This window comes from Diplotaxodon limnothrissa, linkage group LG3 (assembly GCF_057381915.1).
Source record: "Diplotaxodon limnothrissa isolate DT_005_m linkage group LG3, D_limnothrissa_male_GT1.1, whole genome shotgun sequence".
NCBI lineage: Eukaryota > Metazoa > Chordata > Actinopteri > Cichliformes > Cichlidae > Diplotaxodon > Diplotaxodon limnothrissa.
In genome coordinates this window covers 17,693,198-17,711,305 of record NC_140598.1, presented here as the reverse complement: position 1 = coordinate 17,711,305, position 18,108 = coordinate 17,693,198, and the positions used below count along the sequence as shown (strand labels likewise).

The window sequence follows — 18,108 nt, the reverse complement described above, 5'->3', positions numbered from 1 at the left end:
CAACATTTACTGACACAGTGAGATGCTTCAGCTGAGGCTTTGTGGTCTGCTGAAATCGGCTCTCGCGAGGACGTGCATCCAGGCCAGAGGTGCCTCAGCATCCGCCACCTGAAAGAGCCACTTCCGTAAACAAAGCCAAACCTTATAAACAGTACCTTTGCACAAAGACTGAAACTAACACCACTGAAGGAGCAACGGGCTGTGAGGCCAGTTTATGATCATTAATATGCAAACTGTCTCGACCAATGATTAAAGACCAGCTAAGACTGAAGAAGTCACTTGGATGAGTGATGAAACGTTTCTCCCACTGTGTCCACATGAACAGAATCAACCTGTTTGGATACATACAGAAGGCAATTACATCTCCCAAAAACCAAAGTCTGGGTAAAATCTCCTTTTTAATGCTGCTGATATATTTGAGGCTTTGCTGCAGAATGACGTCACAGTCTGTTTCAGTGAGTCACCATGAGCCAGTCAGGCATAAGTTTATGACTACTGACACCTAACACTGATTATCTCTACATCATGGGACCTGTTAGTGTCATGCCGCCAGCAGCGTGTCCCCCTGTTACTTCCTGTCCTTCAGCTCCACTGTCTGGGATGATCAACTCACCTGTGGGTAACTGCATGATCAGCTGCTCTCTACTTAAGTTGGAGGAGGACACTAATTGGACGCCTGATTGTAAACAGGAAACAGTTGGTGGAAAAACCTTTTCTCCATCTGTGATTTGTGTGGACTCATTATTTTTCTTTTACATTAATAAGATGACTTTAGCTTTAGCTTTGTTCGGTTTAGTCTTGACTTTAGTTCTTTCCAGTGTCTCTTGAGTTTATCTGTGTTTCTAGTACTTGGTGTGTTGTTTGATGTAAGGTCTCTCTCTGTGTCTGTGACACTTTTATTTAACTGTGTTCATCGTAGACTGAACTTTATGCTGCTGTAACACAAACATTTCCCCTGTGTTATCAATAAAGTATCTGTCTCTGATAAGCTTTCAAATTAAGGAGATCAAGTATAAGAATATGACCTAGCCACCTGTCAGGTACCTGCCACATGTTAATCAGCCATGATGGTTCTGTTTAAACAGGTGCTGACTGGGTAACGTGTCACACACTGAGCCAGCACACAGGAACAAGGAGGCTGTGATGGTGCTTTTCTGATTAAGTTCATCTGTCTCTTTATGATTCTGTGACGCAGACACGATCTCACTCAGGTCCCTGAGATCTGATCATGTGTTCATCACAGCTCCACCTGTCACTGCACAATCACCTCCATCACTGATGTCTGTGCTCACACTCTGCTGCCACCTAGTGTCTGTGTGTGGGTGTTACAGCCGGCTGTCCTCACAGCTGGCTGTAACACCCACCTGTTGTAACAACAAACCCACGGTGGGTGTGTTGGTGGGTGGATGTTATACCTTCAGCCTCATCATGGTGTTATTTCTGTACATCAGCTGATTCTGGTCATTTTTAAAAGAGTTCAACAAACTGTTTCCAGCTTTGCTGCATCTGAAACAGACTGAAGCAGGTCAGCCCTGTCTACTCTGACCTCACTTAGTCAGCTGACGTCTGCAGAATGAAGAAGCTGATGTTTAAATGAGGTTTTCCCTGAATATGTCCTGATAGCATTGATGTGACTCACCTCTCATCACCTCTCTGCTTACAGCACCTGACCAAGGCCTGAAGTTCAAGCTGTTTTACATTTTTCACATTCATACTGATCATAAACAGGCGTGTTCATCACAGCAGAATAATCTCTGATTCTGGATTAGACATCAGGGATTATTTGTCTTTGGTCACTTTGTTTATCAGGTGTTGGGATTCAGAGATTCTTTTATTGCTACCATATAATTTGCCTTATGAAGAATGTATTAATAACATGTTTCACAGTATCATTTATCAGTAATATTTCCTACAGGGTTTATATTGCATTGAATATGTCTGTCATCACATTGACCTTTCTATTTTTACAGGTTGAGTTCATTTTATACACAATGCATGAATGTGCTTGGTTAGAGTTGATGTTCCAGTCTAGAAGGTTTTAAGCTTCACTGGTGAGAGTGTCCAGATGATCCATGCTGAGGGGAGATGAGAACATAGCAGGTTAATTGCATGCACGCTTACGATACACATATTAATCTAGTAGCAGGTCTGAGTGAAGGCCTAAGCGTCTTCTACTTCAGTTTGAGACTGGCTGCAAAGTACTCTACTTAGTGATTAATGACGAGGGTCCATTATTAGCTCTCAGAGATGCTAAGACCTGAAATTATTACCTTAAAAGGCAAGTAATGTAGAAAAGAGAAGTTATATGTCGGTTTATAGAAGTGTAGGTGATGAACCCTTGTCTGCACGGGTTGAACTTTTGCCCGTCTGTCACCCTGTATTTTTGAACTGTATTGACGTAGGTGTGATATTTTGTCCTATAAAACCAGAACCCAGTGTATTCTTGTCAGAGCAACACATTCCGTATGCTGACGGTTGGTTGTTCTCCTGTGATAATAAAACTCATCGTTTGATTGCACTTTTTTTTGTCGTTTGTTGTCTGGTCTAAAGTTGATCGATCTCGCAGCACAGGCCTCTCGACATTAATATGGTCATTACTTACACCTTCATTCTTGCTGCACTGGTACAATCCAATGGAGGCTCTGCCCTTTATTCACCCGTTGCCATGGTGACCCGTAGGCAAGTTTCCCTGTGTGTCCCAGTATCAGACCCTCACTGTGAAACTCTTTATAATACGCCTCACAGCTGATCCCTTGTAATTAACAGGAGTATGTGCTATTTACCTGCAGACACTCACAGGTAGCACACCTGTAGAGTCAGTCAGGTGTTACAGGTAACACAGAAATACTGATATTGTCAGTAGTGTGTGTTTTTATGGTAACTGTAGAACAAAGTAAACGTCTCCGTGTTACATGTCAGTATGCTTGTCAGGGCTCTGAACAGGGGCTCCTCTCCTGCAACCTACTTCCTGTTTGATCAGGAAATATTCAGTATTATTATAATATATTAATATATTATATATCATATTCAATAATCTATAATATAATATCCAAATTAGAGTGAGTTATGTTTATTAATATTGTGTTAGTAACATATTAATGTCGGTCCAGCATCAGCACTAATTAACTAAAACTGATTTGGCTGCAGTTTTTAATAAATCTGGTTTTCAGCCCTGAAAAAGGATAAAGATGGAAAATCATTTTAGAAAGTGACAATCAGGGCCCACCTCTGTGACCTGAAGCTGTAAGCATTCATGTTGGAGGTCACACTGTTGTTACAGTGTTAGTTATTTATGATATTATTGCAGTGTTAGTGATTTAATATCTGAAGTCTCTGTGCTTCAATGATGAGCATCAGCAACAAACATACAGGATCACTGGACTCATTTTTTCTGTTGGCTGTGAAGAATTTTGGAAAAACTTTATTGCTCTGCAAACATCTGACCCTGAAACACCAGCAGTGCACCAGCTGACCTCAGATCAGATCTGTACACAGATTATGTTTGAATTCATTTACTATTTATTACAGCAGCAAGTCTGCAGCCGAGAGAATAAAAGCCTTTAAACATGCAATGAATGATCTAATTATAACCCCTCAAACTATTCTAATCATAGATCGGTCTGTGGCCTCCGTGCTGTCCTTCAAACACATGAAACTTTATTAACACAGCAGCTGTTTCCTCTCGCACTCACTCTGCTGCTTTATCTGCCTCACATTCACTCTGCGCTCTGTAATACTGCTGCTATATGAGTTTAATTATATGCTGTATTGTGTTGATGCTCTCATTTTGTGTTGTAATTTAATTCTGTTCGTTTTATATTTATTTGTATTATTTTATTTACACTTTATTGTGTTGCTATTTCCAGCATATCAGGTTGCAGTTTTTAAATAAAGTTTTATAAATAAGAAAACTTTATAAATAGAGTTTGCTGTGACTTTTGGCTAACAGTACTATATTAGTATTAATGTAGGTGTGATTGGATGATGCTCACCAGCTGCGACGACCAGCCTCCTCTGACACCACACCTAAGCTGCTACTCCACCCCTCCCATTCTGCAGAGCCACAAACCACACCCCACCACGAACAGATGACCATAAAGTGTGACGTTGTTAAGGAGTGTTGCCATGGTCACCAGTGGACTGCTGCCCCCTTTTGGAACTTTGCTTTAAACTCCCCCCGTGTGTCTGATTTAAGGTATCCTCTGTGACACATTTGTACTGCCGGTGTCACAGTAGGGTCTTTCATGCACACTCAGCAGCTATGTTTATGTTTATTAGCACTTGTAGGAGCAGAGCTATAGATGCAGACTTCATGTTGATGATTAGACGTCAGTCTGATCAGCAGAGACGCCCTCAGAGTCACGCTAACATCCCTGTTACCATATCCAACCATCAAAAAGACTCTGTACAACGAGGTCTTAGTGGTCCCGTGAAGGCCACACATCTCGTCATGGTCTCATCAAGTCCACACCTCATTTTAGTCTTCTTTCTATTTGTTGGTGTTTTGGGGGCTTTGTACTCACTGGTCACTGGTCTGTGATTGTTTCCACCAGGTCCTCAGCTGGTCTCATTAGCAGTGAGTTCATATTAATCAGTTTTCTTGGAGATTGTTCCTGATAAGCAGCATGTGCTCTGTCGTACAGTAGTTTGTTTCTTCAGGATTGAGCCTGTGTCGTCTGTTCTGGGACAAAATGTGCTCTTTGTTCATTATGAGCTGAATCCAAACATGACAGTTAAAACAGTTCATTGGTTGAATGACCTTTTACACGTGTGCACATGGTTTGGATGAGGTTTATTCATAGATTGCAAATTTCTGTTTTCTCAGTCTATTTGATTTAATTCTGTTTTATTTAAAAATCCCAAAATCATAACAACACTTGGCTAAAAATGCTAAAATTACAGGTGATAATATTTCACATCAAATATTACAATGGCAGGTCGAGCAGGGTTGTTCCAGCTCAGCTCACACAAAAATATCATCTTTTACCTGGAAAATGATGTCATGTACAGCTTATAGTATCATCACTTTCATGTCAATGAATAAAATGTGTTTCATTTCTTAAAAGAACAAAAGATTATCAGATGTGATGAACAGTTTGGGAAGTGTAAACTTATAAGTATTCGCTCTTCCTTCTTTTCTTTGGTTTGGTCACAGAGCTCTGTCAGTGTCCATCTTTGGGTTTCTTCTACTGGACTTCTCGGTGTTGTTGTTTGAGTAGGTCTGGTTTTGAGCTTGTTAGAGGTGTTTCTGGGCTGTGTCTACACACTGAATGTTATTTTGTTGTTTCTGGGCTGTGTCTACACACTGAATGTTATTTTGTTGTTTCTGGGCTGTGTCTACGCGCTGGAGTAAAGGTTTTTTTGTTGCTTCGCTGCAGTCTTGTGTCTACTCGTTGCTACTCTGCTACAGTCCACGTCCACAGTTTTCAACATATAATGTTCAAATGTTCTGTCATGGTACAGGTCAAAGGTCATAGCAAATATAAAAAAATAGAAACTTTGTATATTTATCTTCAAACTTCACAACAATACACCAGGGCTTTGTCAAACGCTAGCTTGGCTAAACATTTGACCTTGACCTTCAAGGTCAAAGTTGACCTTGTAAAATGTGTTAATAAACCATATTGAGTAGTCTATCATGAAGGCCATGGAGAGAACTGAATCACAGATTTCGGGGAATCACAGTCCTTATTTTCTACAGTTGACAGGCTAACAAACCCTCCTGTGCCAGTGGCAGCTGAACTTCATTCAACCATGGCCTGCAATGACTCCTGCTGTTTAGATGTCCTGCCAACAGGTTTTTTCAAAAAGGTCTCAAAGACTTTAGAGTCAGACCTGTTACAGATCGTCAACTTTTCTTTATTATCAGGTGTGTTTCCAGAATCACTAAAAACTGCTGTAATCAAACCTATACTGAAAAAGGACAATCTTGACAAGACACAAATGAACAACTACAGGCCGATCTCAAATCTCCCGTTTTTAAGTAAGATCATTGAAAAAGCAGTTTCTCAACAGCTCAATTACTTCTTAAAACAGAATAACTGCTACGATGCCTTCCAGTCAGGTTTTAGACAGAACCACAGCACTGAAACCGCTCTGACCAAAGTGTGTCTGAATACAGACAGTGGAAAAATGTCAGTCCTAGTTTTACTGGATCTCAGTGCAGCATTTGATACAGTTGACCACAACATATTACTCAAACGACTGGAGAACTGGGCAGGTCTTTCAGGAACTGTACTAAACTGGTTCAAAACATACTTAGAAAACAGGAAATACTTTGTATCAATAGGTAACTTCACATCTGAGCAGACAAGTATCACATGTGGAGTTCCCCAAGGTTCCATCTTGGGACCCCTTCTGTTTAACATTTACATGCTACCACTGGCACAGATTATAAACAACAACAAAATAAACTATCATAGCTATGCAGATGACACACAAATATATATCACAATGTCACCAGGAGACCGAGGCCCTGTACAGGCTCTTGGTAAATGCATTGAGGAAATCAATGACTGGTTGTGCCACAATTTTCTCCAGCTAAACAAAAACAAAACTGAAGTAATAGTCTTTGGCGCCAAAGAAAAACGATTACAGGTCACCAGAGAACTTCAATCTATACACCTAAAAACCACAAACCAGGCGAGAAATTTGGGTGTAGTGATGGATGCAGACCTAAACTTATAAAAACACATTAAGACAATAACAAAGTCAGCTTACTATCACCTCAAGAATATATCAAGGATAAAAGATCTGATGTCTCAACAGGACCTGGAAAAACTAGTCCATGCATTCATCTTTAGTAGGCTTGATTACTGTAACAGCATCTTTACAGGTCTACCTAAAAAATCAGTCAGACAACTACAGCTCATTCAGAACTCTGCTGCTCGAGTCCTCACTAAGACCAAAAAAGTGGACCACATCAGTCCAGCTCTGAGGTCTTTACACTGGCTGCCTGTCCGTCAGAGGATAGACTTTAAAGTTCTGATGCTGGCCTATAAAGCTCTGAATGGTTTACGACCAAAATACATCAGTGACCTCCTGACCCAGTATGAACCTTTCAGATCCCTCAGGTCATCTGGATCCGGTCTTTTATCAGTTCCCAGAGTCAGAACCAGACACGGAGAAGCTGCATTCAGCTTTTATGCTCCTTATATCTGGAACAAACTCCCAGAAAGCCTCAGATCAGCTGAAACACTCAGTTTATTTAAATCCAGGTTGAAGACTCACCTGTTCTCAGCTGCATTTGAATAAAGCACCAAATCCACACTTTAAGCTTAAATTTCAAAACTTACATTAACTACTGATCTTATCTATTTCTGATTTTATCTGTTTTGATTTTATATACTGTTTTGTTTGTTTGTTTGTTAATTAGTTTGTTTGTTTGTTTGCTTGTTTTAATCAATTTTAAATCATGCTTTTTATCTGTTTTTGTTTCTAATGTCTCTGTAAAGCACTTTGAATCACCTTGTTGTTGAATTGTGCTATACAAATAAATTTGCCTTGCCATGAGCTCCAGACTGAGTCACTGACTGCATGTGATTTTCATTAGCATTAAAAATAATCCTCATATTTTAAATGATCTTAGTTTGTCCCGTGACCTTTGACCCTCTGCCTGTGTAAACCGTGTGTTTCTGTGTAGTTGGAGCTGAACACACTGATGTGTAAATGTGTTTAGAAGCTTCAGAGCTGTGATGTTCAGTCGTGATGAACTCTGATGGATTTAGATGATCAGCATCTGCAGTTGGTGATTATCTGATATTCATCGTATTTTACAGCCATATCTGTAAATCCAAACAGTCTTTGAATCCACTTCATGAGGAGATGATGGTTTGTTTGTTTTGTTGATGTTGTCAGTGCTGACATCAGCTCAATCATAAAACTGTGGACTCCTTCATGATCATCTGGTCGACCCATGATCCTCACATTCTCCTCCTGCAGGAGTTAAAGTTTATTATTAACTCCTCACTGAGGTTGTGTGAGGCAGGAGTCCAACATGCATCAGCACTGCCAAAATGATCATCATGATTATTATAATCACAATTTAAATCAGGACGGATTTCAGTATAGATCATGATTATTGTGATTTTAGAGACTGAAATGTTTTTATTGCAGTCTTATTATTATTTTATTCAGTCTGATGATAATCTGTAAAAACTCTCAGTGTGACTACACACAGAGATATTTGAACAGTTCAGAGAACACAGAGTCTCTCAGACCTCAGACTGGACTTTGGCTCAGGACCAGGACTTGTTCCCTCAGCAGGGCTGTGGCAGCTCAGCACACCAGCAGGTCGGACCCACATGTACTCTGATGGAGCTCAGACCTGTAAATGTTTTACAATAAAGAGCTCAGAGGGAAACATCAGACAGGTGTGCTGATTCTTCCACTGACACAGGACAGATCTGATAATGATGATACAAAGGTTCCCCAAAACAAACAAAGAGTTTTATTCTTTTTATCCAATCAAACGTTTAGAAAACATTAAAAAAAATCATTGAAAAACAAAAGCAAAAAAGATTATACACACACACACACACACACACACACACACACACACACAGAGACACACACACACACACACACACACACACACACACACACACAGAGACACACACACACACACACACACACACACACACACACACAGACACACACACACACACACACACACGCACACACACACACACACACACACACACACACGCACACGCACGCACACGCACGCACACGCACACACGCACACACGCACATGCACACACACACACAGACACACACACAGACACACACACAGACACACACACACACACACACACACACACACACACACACACAGACACACACACACACACACAGTTTCTCTTACAGGAAGCAGGTTTGAGTGAAACTCTGAGTTTGTTAATCCTCAGATGAAGGAAACTCAGCTTTTGGTCCCAGTAAGAAGGATAACTTGAACAGGGTCAGTTACCATGGCAACAGATGACACGCATCCAGAAAGCCATGACTCCTGATCTTTAGTACAAACATGTAAAGAGTGTGAAGGAGAGCATGTAGGAGGAAAAGGAATGAACAACGATGGTCTGTGGACGATCAGCAGCAGCTCAAACTGAGACCAGCAGAGGGCGCTGTCGGCTCATCTCAGGCTCAGGGGTGCAGCGGGTCCACACCAATCAGAGACTGTGGATTGGCAGTCAGAGGACCTCTGTGCTAAAGAGCCTGCAGCCTCCATCAGTGTGAGAGTGTGTTAGAGTGCAGCACGGTGCACACAGTGTCTGTGTGCAAGTCTGAAACCTGCACAGGTGACAACAGGAAACTCAGAGTTACTGAACCTGCTTCCTGAGCAGATGTTACTGTGTGCACAGGTGACAGCTAACAGCTGTATTTTAAACAGACTAAAGCACAGGCAGCATGAAGAAGAGGAGCAGAGGAAGGATGAAGGTCCATCAGGCCCAGGGTGTCCTCAGCTTCCTGTTCAGAGACAAACATGATGTCAGCTCCTCACAGCAGCCCGTCTGATCTTAATGACCTTACAGTACCATAAGTAAAATGTGTTCACAGTAGATCACACACTCACAGATAAAAACCACAAACTGCTCCTCAATAAAAGCAGAAGTATCAATAAAATAATAATATGCAACCATGAATTAATTAAAAGCTTGTCTGTACAGAAATGCCTTCAGCTGCTTTTTAAAGACACTCAGTGGATTCAGTGTAAACACAGCGGGGGAGACGACCCTGGTGCCGCTGCCTGAAAAGCACAATCCACTGGTGTTTTGAACAGAGTACGTGGGACCAACAGTGACCTCTGACCTGAAGGCCTAAGTGTTTATTCTAAAGAGCTCATCAGGGTGAGTGTGAGATTATAATATTATTTTATGCCATGTTATACCCCTAATTAAAGATTGTGAATTATTATGTAGTTTTAGTTTGCATTATTCTCCTGAATTAGAAGAAGCTGATAACTATTGCATTTGTTAAACTGATTTGCATTACATTAGACTGCTGATTTATTGTGAATGATTGATGTTGTTTTATGATGCATTATACTGCTGAGTTATAAGAAATACTGTTTGCAGAAAGTCATCGCCTTATTTGTCTGATTAGAAGAGAACATGCTGGAGTTTTCTGCCCCATCTCAGCAGGAGCAGATAAACAGGGAGCCAAGGTCGTAGCTTAGGCGCCGTGTGAGAGAAAGCATGTGAATGTTTAGGCTTTTATGATAAGGTGGAGGCACCAGAGGCTATAAGAGTTTGAGCAATGCTCCACCATTTTGAGATCTGAGGCTGTCTGCATCAGTGTCCATCTCCCACGCGTGTGATCATTAAAATCATTGTTTGACTCAACCCGGCCGGACCAGTGTTGTTATTGTGGTTTTTCCTCTTGTATCCATCCCCAATATTTGAATCCGTAACATTGCTCAGCTAGCCTGCCTGTAGTCCAGCTGTTTCACTCACTGAAACATCTGAAGCTTTATCAAACCAAAAGTTCTCTTAAAGGAGCAGCTGAGAGCAACCAACATAGAAACATCTGGCCTCAGACTGCAGCAGCTGGGCTCCTTGTTGTGATAAAAAATAAAAGATATAAAGTCAATGTGACAGAGGTCGTACCATTTGCTTCATTTTGCTTTTTGCAGTAGAAAAGAAGTGGAACTAGAACCAAGAGCAGAACCAGAAGAACCACAGGAACCAGGCCTGCTATGAGTGCAGTGAGAAAGGAGGTGAGACCCTGAGGAGGTGATGAAGCAGTGTCAGCAGAAGAGTTCACAGGAGGAGTGGAGTCTGAGCTCCTGTGCTGAGGAGGATCTGCAGGAGAGATGATGCAGACGGTTCAGTCATTTTATCAGGAGATCATGTCTGTAAACAGGAAGTGATGTCACTGTTCTGACCTCTGACCCTCAGAAAGCTCTGAGGAGACGGTCCAAATGCTTCAGTAGCACAAGAGTAGAGACCTTCATCAGCCTGTTTGACCCTTCTGATGACGAGCTCTGCTGCTGTTCCAGATCCAACATGACGTCCATTAAAGGAGAAATAAGCAGCAGCTGTGTCACCGCTCCTCTCTCTGCAACGCAGTGTGACATCACTTCCTGTCCACACAGGAAGTGCAGGAATCTCCAGGATCACACCTTTATCTGACAACAGAAACACAAACAGAGCAGAGTCAAGAGCTCCTCTCAGACGAGCTGCTTCCTGTCTGAATGAGCACCTTGCTGACTTCCACAGTGACAGTCTCACACTCTCAGCTCACTGACAGACATGTATCCAACATCTGGAAACATCTGCACAGAGACACAGCTGGAACATCTCTCTGTCTCTACCTGAAACACTGATGGACACTTCATCGCTCTGCTGTCCAGATGAGTTCTCACAGAAGTAATTTCCATCAGAGGAGACGGAGTGATCCAGAACACAGGAGGAACCATGAACCCTCCCAAAGCCTGCAGCTGCTCCACAGTCCTCAGTGAGTCCTCCTCTGGTCCTCTTCACTGTCCATCCATCAGCTGTCTGTCCATCATCAACACAACTCAGAGACACTGAAGAAGATCCTCTGAAGACCTGCTGAAGGTTTGGACTGACAGACAGAGACACTGGAGGACACACACACACACACACACACACACACAGTAAGTGTATTTGTGTTCTTGTTGGAGTCTCACTGATGGTTTTCACTTCCATCTCCTCACCTGCAGAAACAGTCGGTGCAGACAGCAGCAGCACACACACACCTGTAACAGGAGGACAGAGGTCAGTAAAGGTCAGAGGTCATTAGTTACTACGGACAAGTTACCCCTGGAACGGTCATCAGAGGGAATTTAGTATTTGCATGAGCCATTCTTCTTTCAAGCTCAGAAGTGTTGGATGTCATTTTATTGTGTAGTTTGTATTTTTTATATTAAGCTAGAAAGAGAATAATTTATCTTTCAAACTACAGCAGTTAGTCTCCTCATTAAAATAAAAACTTTATGCTGATGAATTTTGCGGTGAACAGTGTCTGTGCTGATCTTGACAGGACGTTTGGAGCTCCGCATTTTACGTGACTTTTACACACCAATTGCCTCGAGACTCGATGACTGTATTCTGTGACTGTATATGGTCTTATACTTCCGGGATGAGCTGCTGTGGTTACTAAATGTTTCCTCTGTGAAATAATTTCACTTAGAGCCGACTGTGGAAAATTTAGAATCTGTCTGTGGAGGTTCTCAGTCATCCAGTTTATTGACATCCAGCAACACACCCAGACACGAACTGGTTCACCCGAAAGACAAAACGCCAAAACACAGACTTAACAATGTGGTGTTTGCTGTACAGTGCAGCGAGGAATGCCCAGACCTCTACATTGGAGAGACCAAACAGCCACTTCAAAAGCGCATGGCACAACACAGAAGAGCCACCTCCACAGGACAAGAGTCAGCTGTCCATCTGCATGTAAAGGACAAAGGTCACTCTTTGAGGATGCCAATGTTCACATTTTGGACAGAGAGGACAGATGGTTTGAAAGAGGCAACATTTAGAATAAAATAGAATAAAAAAGATTTTTCCAAACCGACGTGTTATGATCCTGTTGCAGTTCTAGACTCGCATTCACTGAGCTCTTTAGAAAGATCCATTCTTTGACTAATGTTTCTAAAAGCAGTCTGCATGGCAGCTGCTGCGTTGTATACACCTGTGGTCATGAGATTAAAAACACCTGATTTCACTGATTAATGCTACTCAAACCCAGGCCAGCTGCTCTCAGCAATGCGAAATATGCCAACAGAGCTAAGCCTGCCCCGGGCTGCAATTAAGCACCAAAATTGGAGAAGGCATAGACAGGGGATAAGCTAACATATGAAACTGGAAATGACCGCCGTGTATTCAATTTATTTCAACAAAGTAACTTCTGATTACCACCTATATAAACAGTAACTGTAAAGGAATGCAGTTACCCATATTTTGTATTTTAAATACGTAACACCGGTACATGTATTCTTTTACTTCCCAACACTGGGCAGATGATATCATGGATAAATGAGTAGATGAACGTTTGACTCACCGAGGAGCAGAGAGGCAGACGGGGTCTTCATGGTGTCTGAATGCTTTAAGTCTGAGCAGCGTAGACGTCTTCAGCTTCACAACTTCCCTGTTAACACTTTCACTGTCTGAGCAAACGCTCCACTGATGAGAAGCACACCCACACAGCGGGTAAGTTTCAACAATATTTGCATTGTGTATTTACTCAGTTTGTATTTGTCTAATATGATATTTGTTTCATGATTGGAAATAATAAAAGTGACAAAGATGCACAGATTAGGAGAAAGATGGCCCTGCGAGGGAGTCTAATGTGTTCATAGTCTGAGTAAGAGTGTGTTATTGTAATTCATTAACTGTAAAGTGACCAGGGGACGGGCTGGAGGAATAAAGCTCATGTTCAGTAGTTCAACTTCACATGGACCGAAACTGCTCTGGTGCTGAGAGGTTCTGACCCTGATGGACTGCAGCCTCCTGCCTGAGGGAAGCAGCTCAGGAAGTTTCTCTTTGAGGGAGGGAGGTTGGGGAGGTCAGCAGTAATATGTCCTACCTCCGTCCTTGAAGCCCACGTGGAGGGAGAGCAGACTGCAGGTGATCATCTTTCAGTCTGCAGGTGGTGAGGATGGATTCACTGATGAAGGAGTAGTTGTAACATTGACCACAGGAAGTTCATTATATGCTGTGCTTTTGTGATGAGGGTGCTGATGATAGCGGTCACTCTGATCCTGGAGACAGACAACAACTGTTCAGAAAGACTTCAGTGTCTGATGGACTCTGTGTCTCTGTAGAGGCTGAAACATACACGTCCCTCTAGTTCTTCTACTTCTCTGTACAGTTGCTCACATTCATTCCAACACTTTCAGCAATCTGCCTCCAGGATTTCTCATATCTGTGAGTCTTTATATTCTTTATATTAAAACTCTGATTATTACTCTTCATCTTTGAAGTTCTCTCACTGATCGATTCAAAAAAAGGAGTCGACTGTATGGAACAGACCAATCACAATATTCAAAAACTGCGACAACACAACGAGGTTCACCTCAAGTTACAGCGCAGGAAACAGGACATCTCTCAGCAAGCTGTGTGGTTAGCATGTAGCTGTGCTATAGAGAAGAAGCAGAGGTAGAACTCCCATGAACCTTTGCAGACTGAAGGAGAGCCGTTAGCTTTTATTATTTAATCTTTATTTCCACAGGTAGTCCTGCTGAGACTCAGTGTCTCATTTCTAAGATAGACCTGGTTCACCTGAACGCTGGTGCTGTAGTTGGAGTGCAGCTGTTTAGCATCTCTCATTGGCTCATGACCACAGGTGGAGGTGGAGATACAGACTGACAGATTGTTGTGGGATTTCTCTTTAGCTTATTGTCCTTTAATGTATTGTCTTGATGAAATGCTTTCATGTTACTTAGTTTAGTACGGCTGGTTCACACCTCATTCACGCTGGGAAACAGACGGTGAGAAACTGGTGAATGTCTCCCAGGAGACGGAGACTTGACCCCAGAGTGGGGGAGATCCACACAGGTGATAGAGAGTTTTTCTGTTTAGAGCTAAGGTGTGAACTGCAACTGCCTTTTGTTCTGTGACTGTGTTTAAAGGGACCTGAACTGTTCATTGTCAGAGACGACTCTCAGTGCCCGCTGACTGACGTCTCTCCTCATGCATGAGAAATAAAGTGTTGGGTTTTAACTGCTCATCGTGTCTGCAGGCTTTGTTAATAAATTTCCACAACACAGATCGATGTTGCTTTCACACTCTCTCATTACTTAAATTGAATACCATCCATCCATCCATTCGCTTCCACTTATCCTTTTCAGGGTCGTGGGCGGCGCTGGAGCCTATCCCAGCTGTCATAGGGCGAAAGGCGGGGTACACCCTGGACAGGTCGCCAGTCTGTCGCAGGGCCAACACACAGGGACAGACAACCATTCGCGCTCACATTCACTCGGACATTCACACCTAGTGACAAAAATTAAATTGAATACAATAATTAAAAAAACTCATTTTCTGCCGTTTCCAAACGTTTTCTACATTTTACACCTGAACACATGGTTTAGATGATCTTTGATCATAAATTCTAATGTCTTCTTATGTCCTCTCACTCACCTCTAGTCACTTCATATGATACCCCCAGAGCCCAGATTTGACCTCTTCTATGGCCCCAGAACCATTTTTTAACCTTTATGAAATACTTGTATTTCTCTGAAGCACCAGTGTCAGAAGTTTAATAGTTTTTCTTAGAAGGTCACAAAGACAGGTCATTAAAGACAAAGACAGTAGCAGATGATCTAAAGGGCAAACAGAGAAGAACAAAGACAGCAGCACAGAGCTGAGCTGATCTTATCAAGACTGTCACGTACTGTGTGACTACAGCTCATCTCACCGAGGCATGTACCTGCTTTCATAACGTGTGTTTAAATGTGCATGTTAATGATGCGTCAGCCTCAGCAGAAGTGACCGCAGAGACAGAGACTCAGATCTCTGACTGTGTAGTGGAAACATGAACCACAGCTGTGAGTGTGTGTGGTATTCAAGATGGCGCCGGTGAGGTCGGCTGCCGTCACGACTGCTCCGACCACTTTTTCTTTGTCTTTGTTTTTTAAGTTAGTTTTCAGAAAAAAAAAGTGTTGTACAGTTATTTCATTTTTAACCTTAATTTTTTATATTTTATTCCTTCCTAGTTAAATTTACCCTTTTTAATTTTTCATATTTATTTCCTATCTTATTCATAGCCTTTTCCTTTTTTGTTTTTTCTTTAGGTCACGAGCAGTTGTCCAAGCATTTCACTGCATATCGTACTGTGTATGACTGTGTATGTGACAAATAAAATTTGAATTTGAATTTGAAACCGTCAGACTGTCACGAACACTGACAGACTGAGAGATTTAGCTCAGAGCGCTGTGGTCTGCTAACATACATTATCACAGGACACTGAGATAATCAACCACTGTTAGCTCTTCTTATTAAAGTCTGTGAAGAAATAATGTTATCAGGTCTGAACCTCAAACTCTTGATTATCATCTGTTCTTTAACCCTGCACATGCCTTTGAGGATGAGCTCCTTTATTTTTTTTTGCTTTAAAGTCACAGGGCCCCCCATCCCCCAGCAGGGGCCTGACAGAGCCAGGGGCGGCCAGGCACTGTCAAGCAACCTCCTGGAGTGAGCCAGTACACACCTGAGCACCCAGCCCCAAACACCGAGAACCACCAATCTAAGTCACCCAATAATCAAACTGAAGGGGAGGCTGGAAGGTTACATTTCAGACCCTTTGAGAATTCTTCACATATCCAGCTCCAACACCTGTAATGGTCCCTGTGCCTGCTCAGCTGACTCGGTATGGCTACAAGTGTTTTGTTTATGTTTTGCTCCTCTCGCTCTCCTCCCACGCCCCCACGCTCTACCAGGGTGGAGTCATGGTGATTCCTGCCCCTGGCTCCGGCACCTGCGAACGATCCTCTAATCAACGCTCTCGCTACTTAAGGCGGATGCTGGGAATGCTTCATTGCCGGATTATTGTGTCATCACTAGTCTCATGCTTGAGTTTCCGGTGTGCTGTGACTTAACCTGCTCTCTTCTCCCTGTGCCAGACTCTACCTGCCAGCTTGAGGATCGCTGCTAATGTGAGCGTGAGGCCAGTGTGAAAGAGCTGAGCCAGAGCGTTTGGAGGAGGATCGCTGTAGTGCTGACTCACCTGTTCAACATGCCAGAGGAAGCTCATATACACACGGAGCTCTGACAACATGACTCATGATATCAGCTCAGTGTAAAACATTTCAACAACTTCTTTAAGATGTTTGGCAAAAATGGTCTGTCACTTTTATCTAAAGGAGGCTTTTTTTTATCACACATGCTAATATCACCCTTAAATTTGACCCAAAATGCACTTTGTGAAGGTGGATTCAAAAGATCAGGGTACCAACGTTCATATATGTATCTACATCACAGATATTAAATGTTTTCCCACTAGATCATGGATCTATGTCTGATGGTATTGGTGCAGTTTCTAACAGAGCTTAAACATGTTTTTCAGGTCATAATTTAATAAAATGCTGGAACATAGTTAAAGCACCACATTTAGACCCACCTGTGTGCACTTGAAGGGCCTGACACTCTTTTCTACAGAGGCCACATCAGAGCAATAATATACTGGTTTACAGGGTCAGAGCGAGAGGAAGGATATTAATACAACTCTGAGCCTGTAGATGATAACATCCATTACTGTGTATCAGGGCTGGACTGGGACAAAAAATCAGCCCGGGCATTTTGACTAGAGACCGGCCCACCAGGTATTCTAGGAAAAACCATAAATCCTTTGAATGAAAACAAACGCTGTTGTCACAGTGATGTACACTGTCTTGTTGGTATATATGTATCAGTCTAATAAACTTAAACCTACACCATCCTCCCTATTCTGGTATTCTAAACCAGTAGTTCCCAAACTACCGTACGCATACCCTCGGGGGTACGCAAGTGGCTGTAGGGGGTACGCGTGGGTTGGGGTTGGAGTGGGGATCAAAAGTTTTAAAAGCCGAAATTTGCGCTAATGCAGTTTTATTTGCCTGTCAAATACATGACTATATACCACCCTCTGGTGTTCAGCAAAAAAATAGCTCTGACAAAATACATGGGTGTGATTTGCCCAAATGACTGACACCTAACAGTTGAAGTTGCCTCCAAGCATTCAGTGCAGCGCGAAAATGGAGAAGTGGTTAACAAGAAAAAAAGGCCCTACCACAGAGACACCGGCCACAACAACCAATAAGCTCATATCTGAAGATGCATTTTCCAGTGATCGCACAGGTGATTGTTCAACAACAATGTGTTCGTCAGATTTGGATGCTAGCAGTGCTAGCAAGGCAAGGCAAATTTAGTTGTATAGCACAATTCAACAACAAGGTGATTCAAAGTGCTTTACAGAGACATTAGAAACAAAAACAAATAAAAGGCATGATTTAAAATGATTAAAACAAACAAGCAAACAAACTAACTAATTAACAAACAAACTGCCACCAGAAGTTCTTAGGTGGCTGCCTCAAAACTGTTTTGCATGCTCCTGTGTTGCATACTGTTGTTGGAACGACAGTTGAGGCTCATCAGCGTCGCGTTT

General features: G+C 42.3%; 1 protein-coding gene across 1 annotated transcript; it reads right to left on the bottom strand.

Moving 5' to 3' along the window:
• Nucleotides 1–518: 518 nt before the first annotated feature.
• Nucleotides 519–13,069, bottom strand: LOC146634738 (uncharacterized). The gene is made up of 6 exons (XM_085349950.1): nt 13,030–13,069; nt 11,681–11,722; nt 11,315–11,584; nt 10,886–11,128; nt 10,608–10,802; nt 519–676 (listed from the first exon to the last, which is right to left on the bottom strand). The coding sequence occupies exons 1-6, from the start codon at nt 13,058–13,060 to the stop codon at nt 519–521; spliced, it is 939 nt and encodes a 312-aa protein (XP_085206076.1). The 5' UTR covers nt 13,061–13,069.
• Nucleotides 13,070–18,108: the final 5,039 nt, after the last annotated feature.

What these genes read in the sequence shown, in the direction of transcription:
- LOC146634738 (XM_085349950.1), bottom strand. Translation starts at nt 13,060, where the DNA reads ATGAAGACCCCGTCTGCCTCTCTGCTCCTCG. An exon ending in TGCACCGACTGTTTCTGCAG is followed by an intron (nt 11,585 to 11,680) that starts GTGAGGAGATGG and finishes TGTGTCCTCCAG; the next exon opens with TGTCTCTGTCTGTCAGTCCA. An exon ending in AAAGCAAAATGAAGCAAATG is followed by an intron (nt 677 to 10,607) that starts GTACGACCTCTG and finishes GTTTACAATCAG; the next exon opens with GCGTCCAATTAGTGTCCTCC.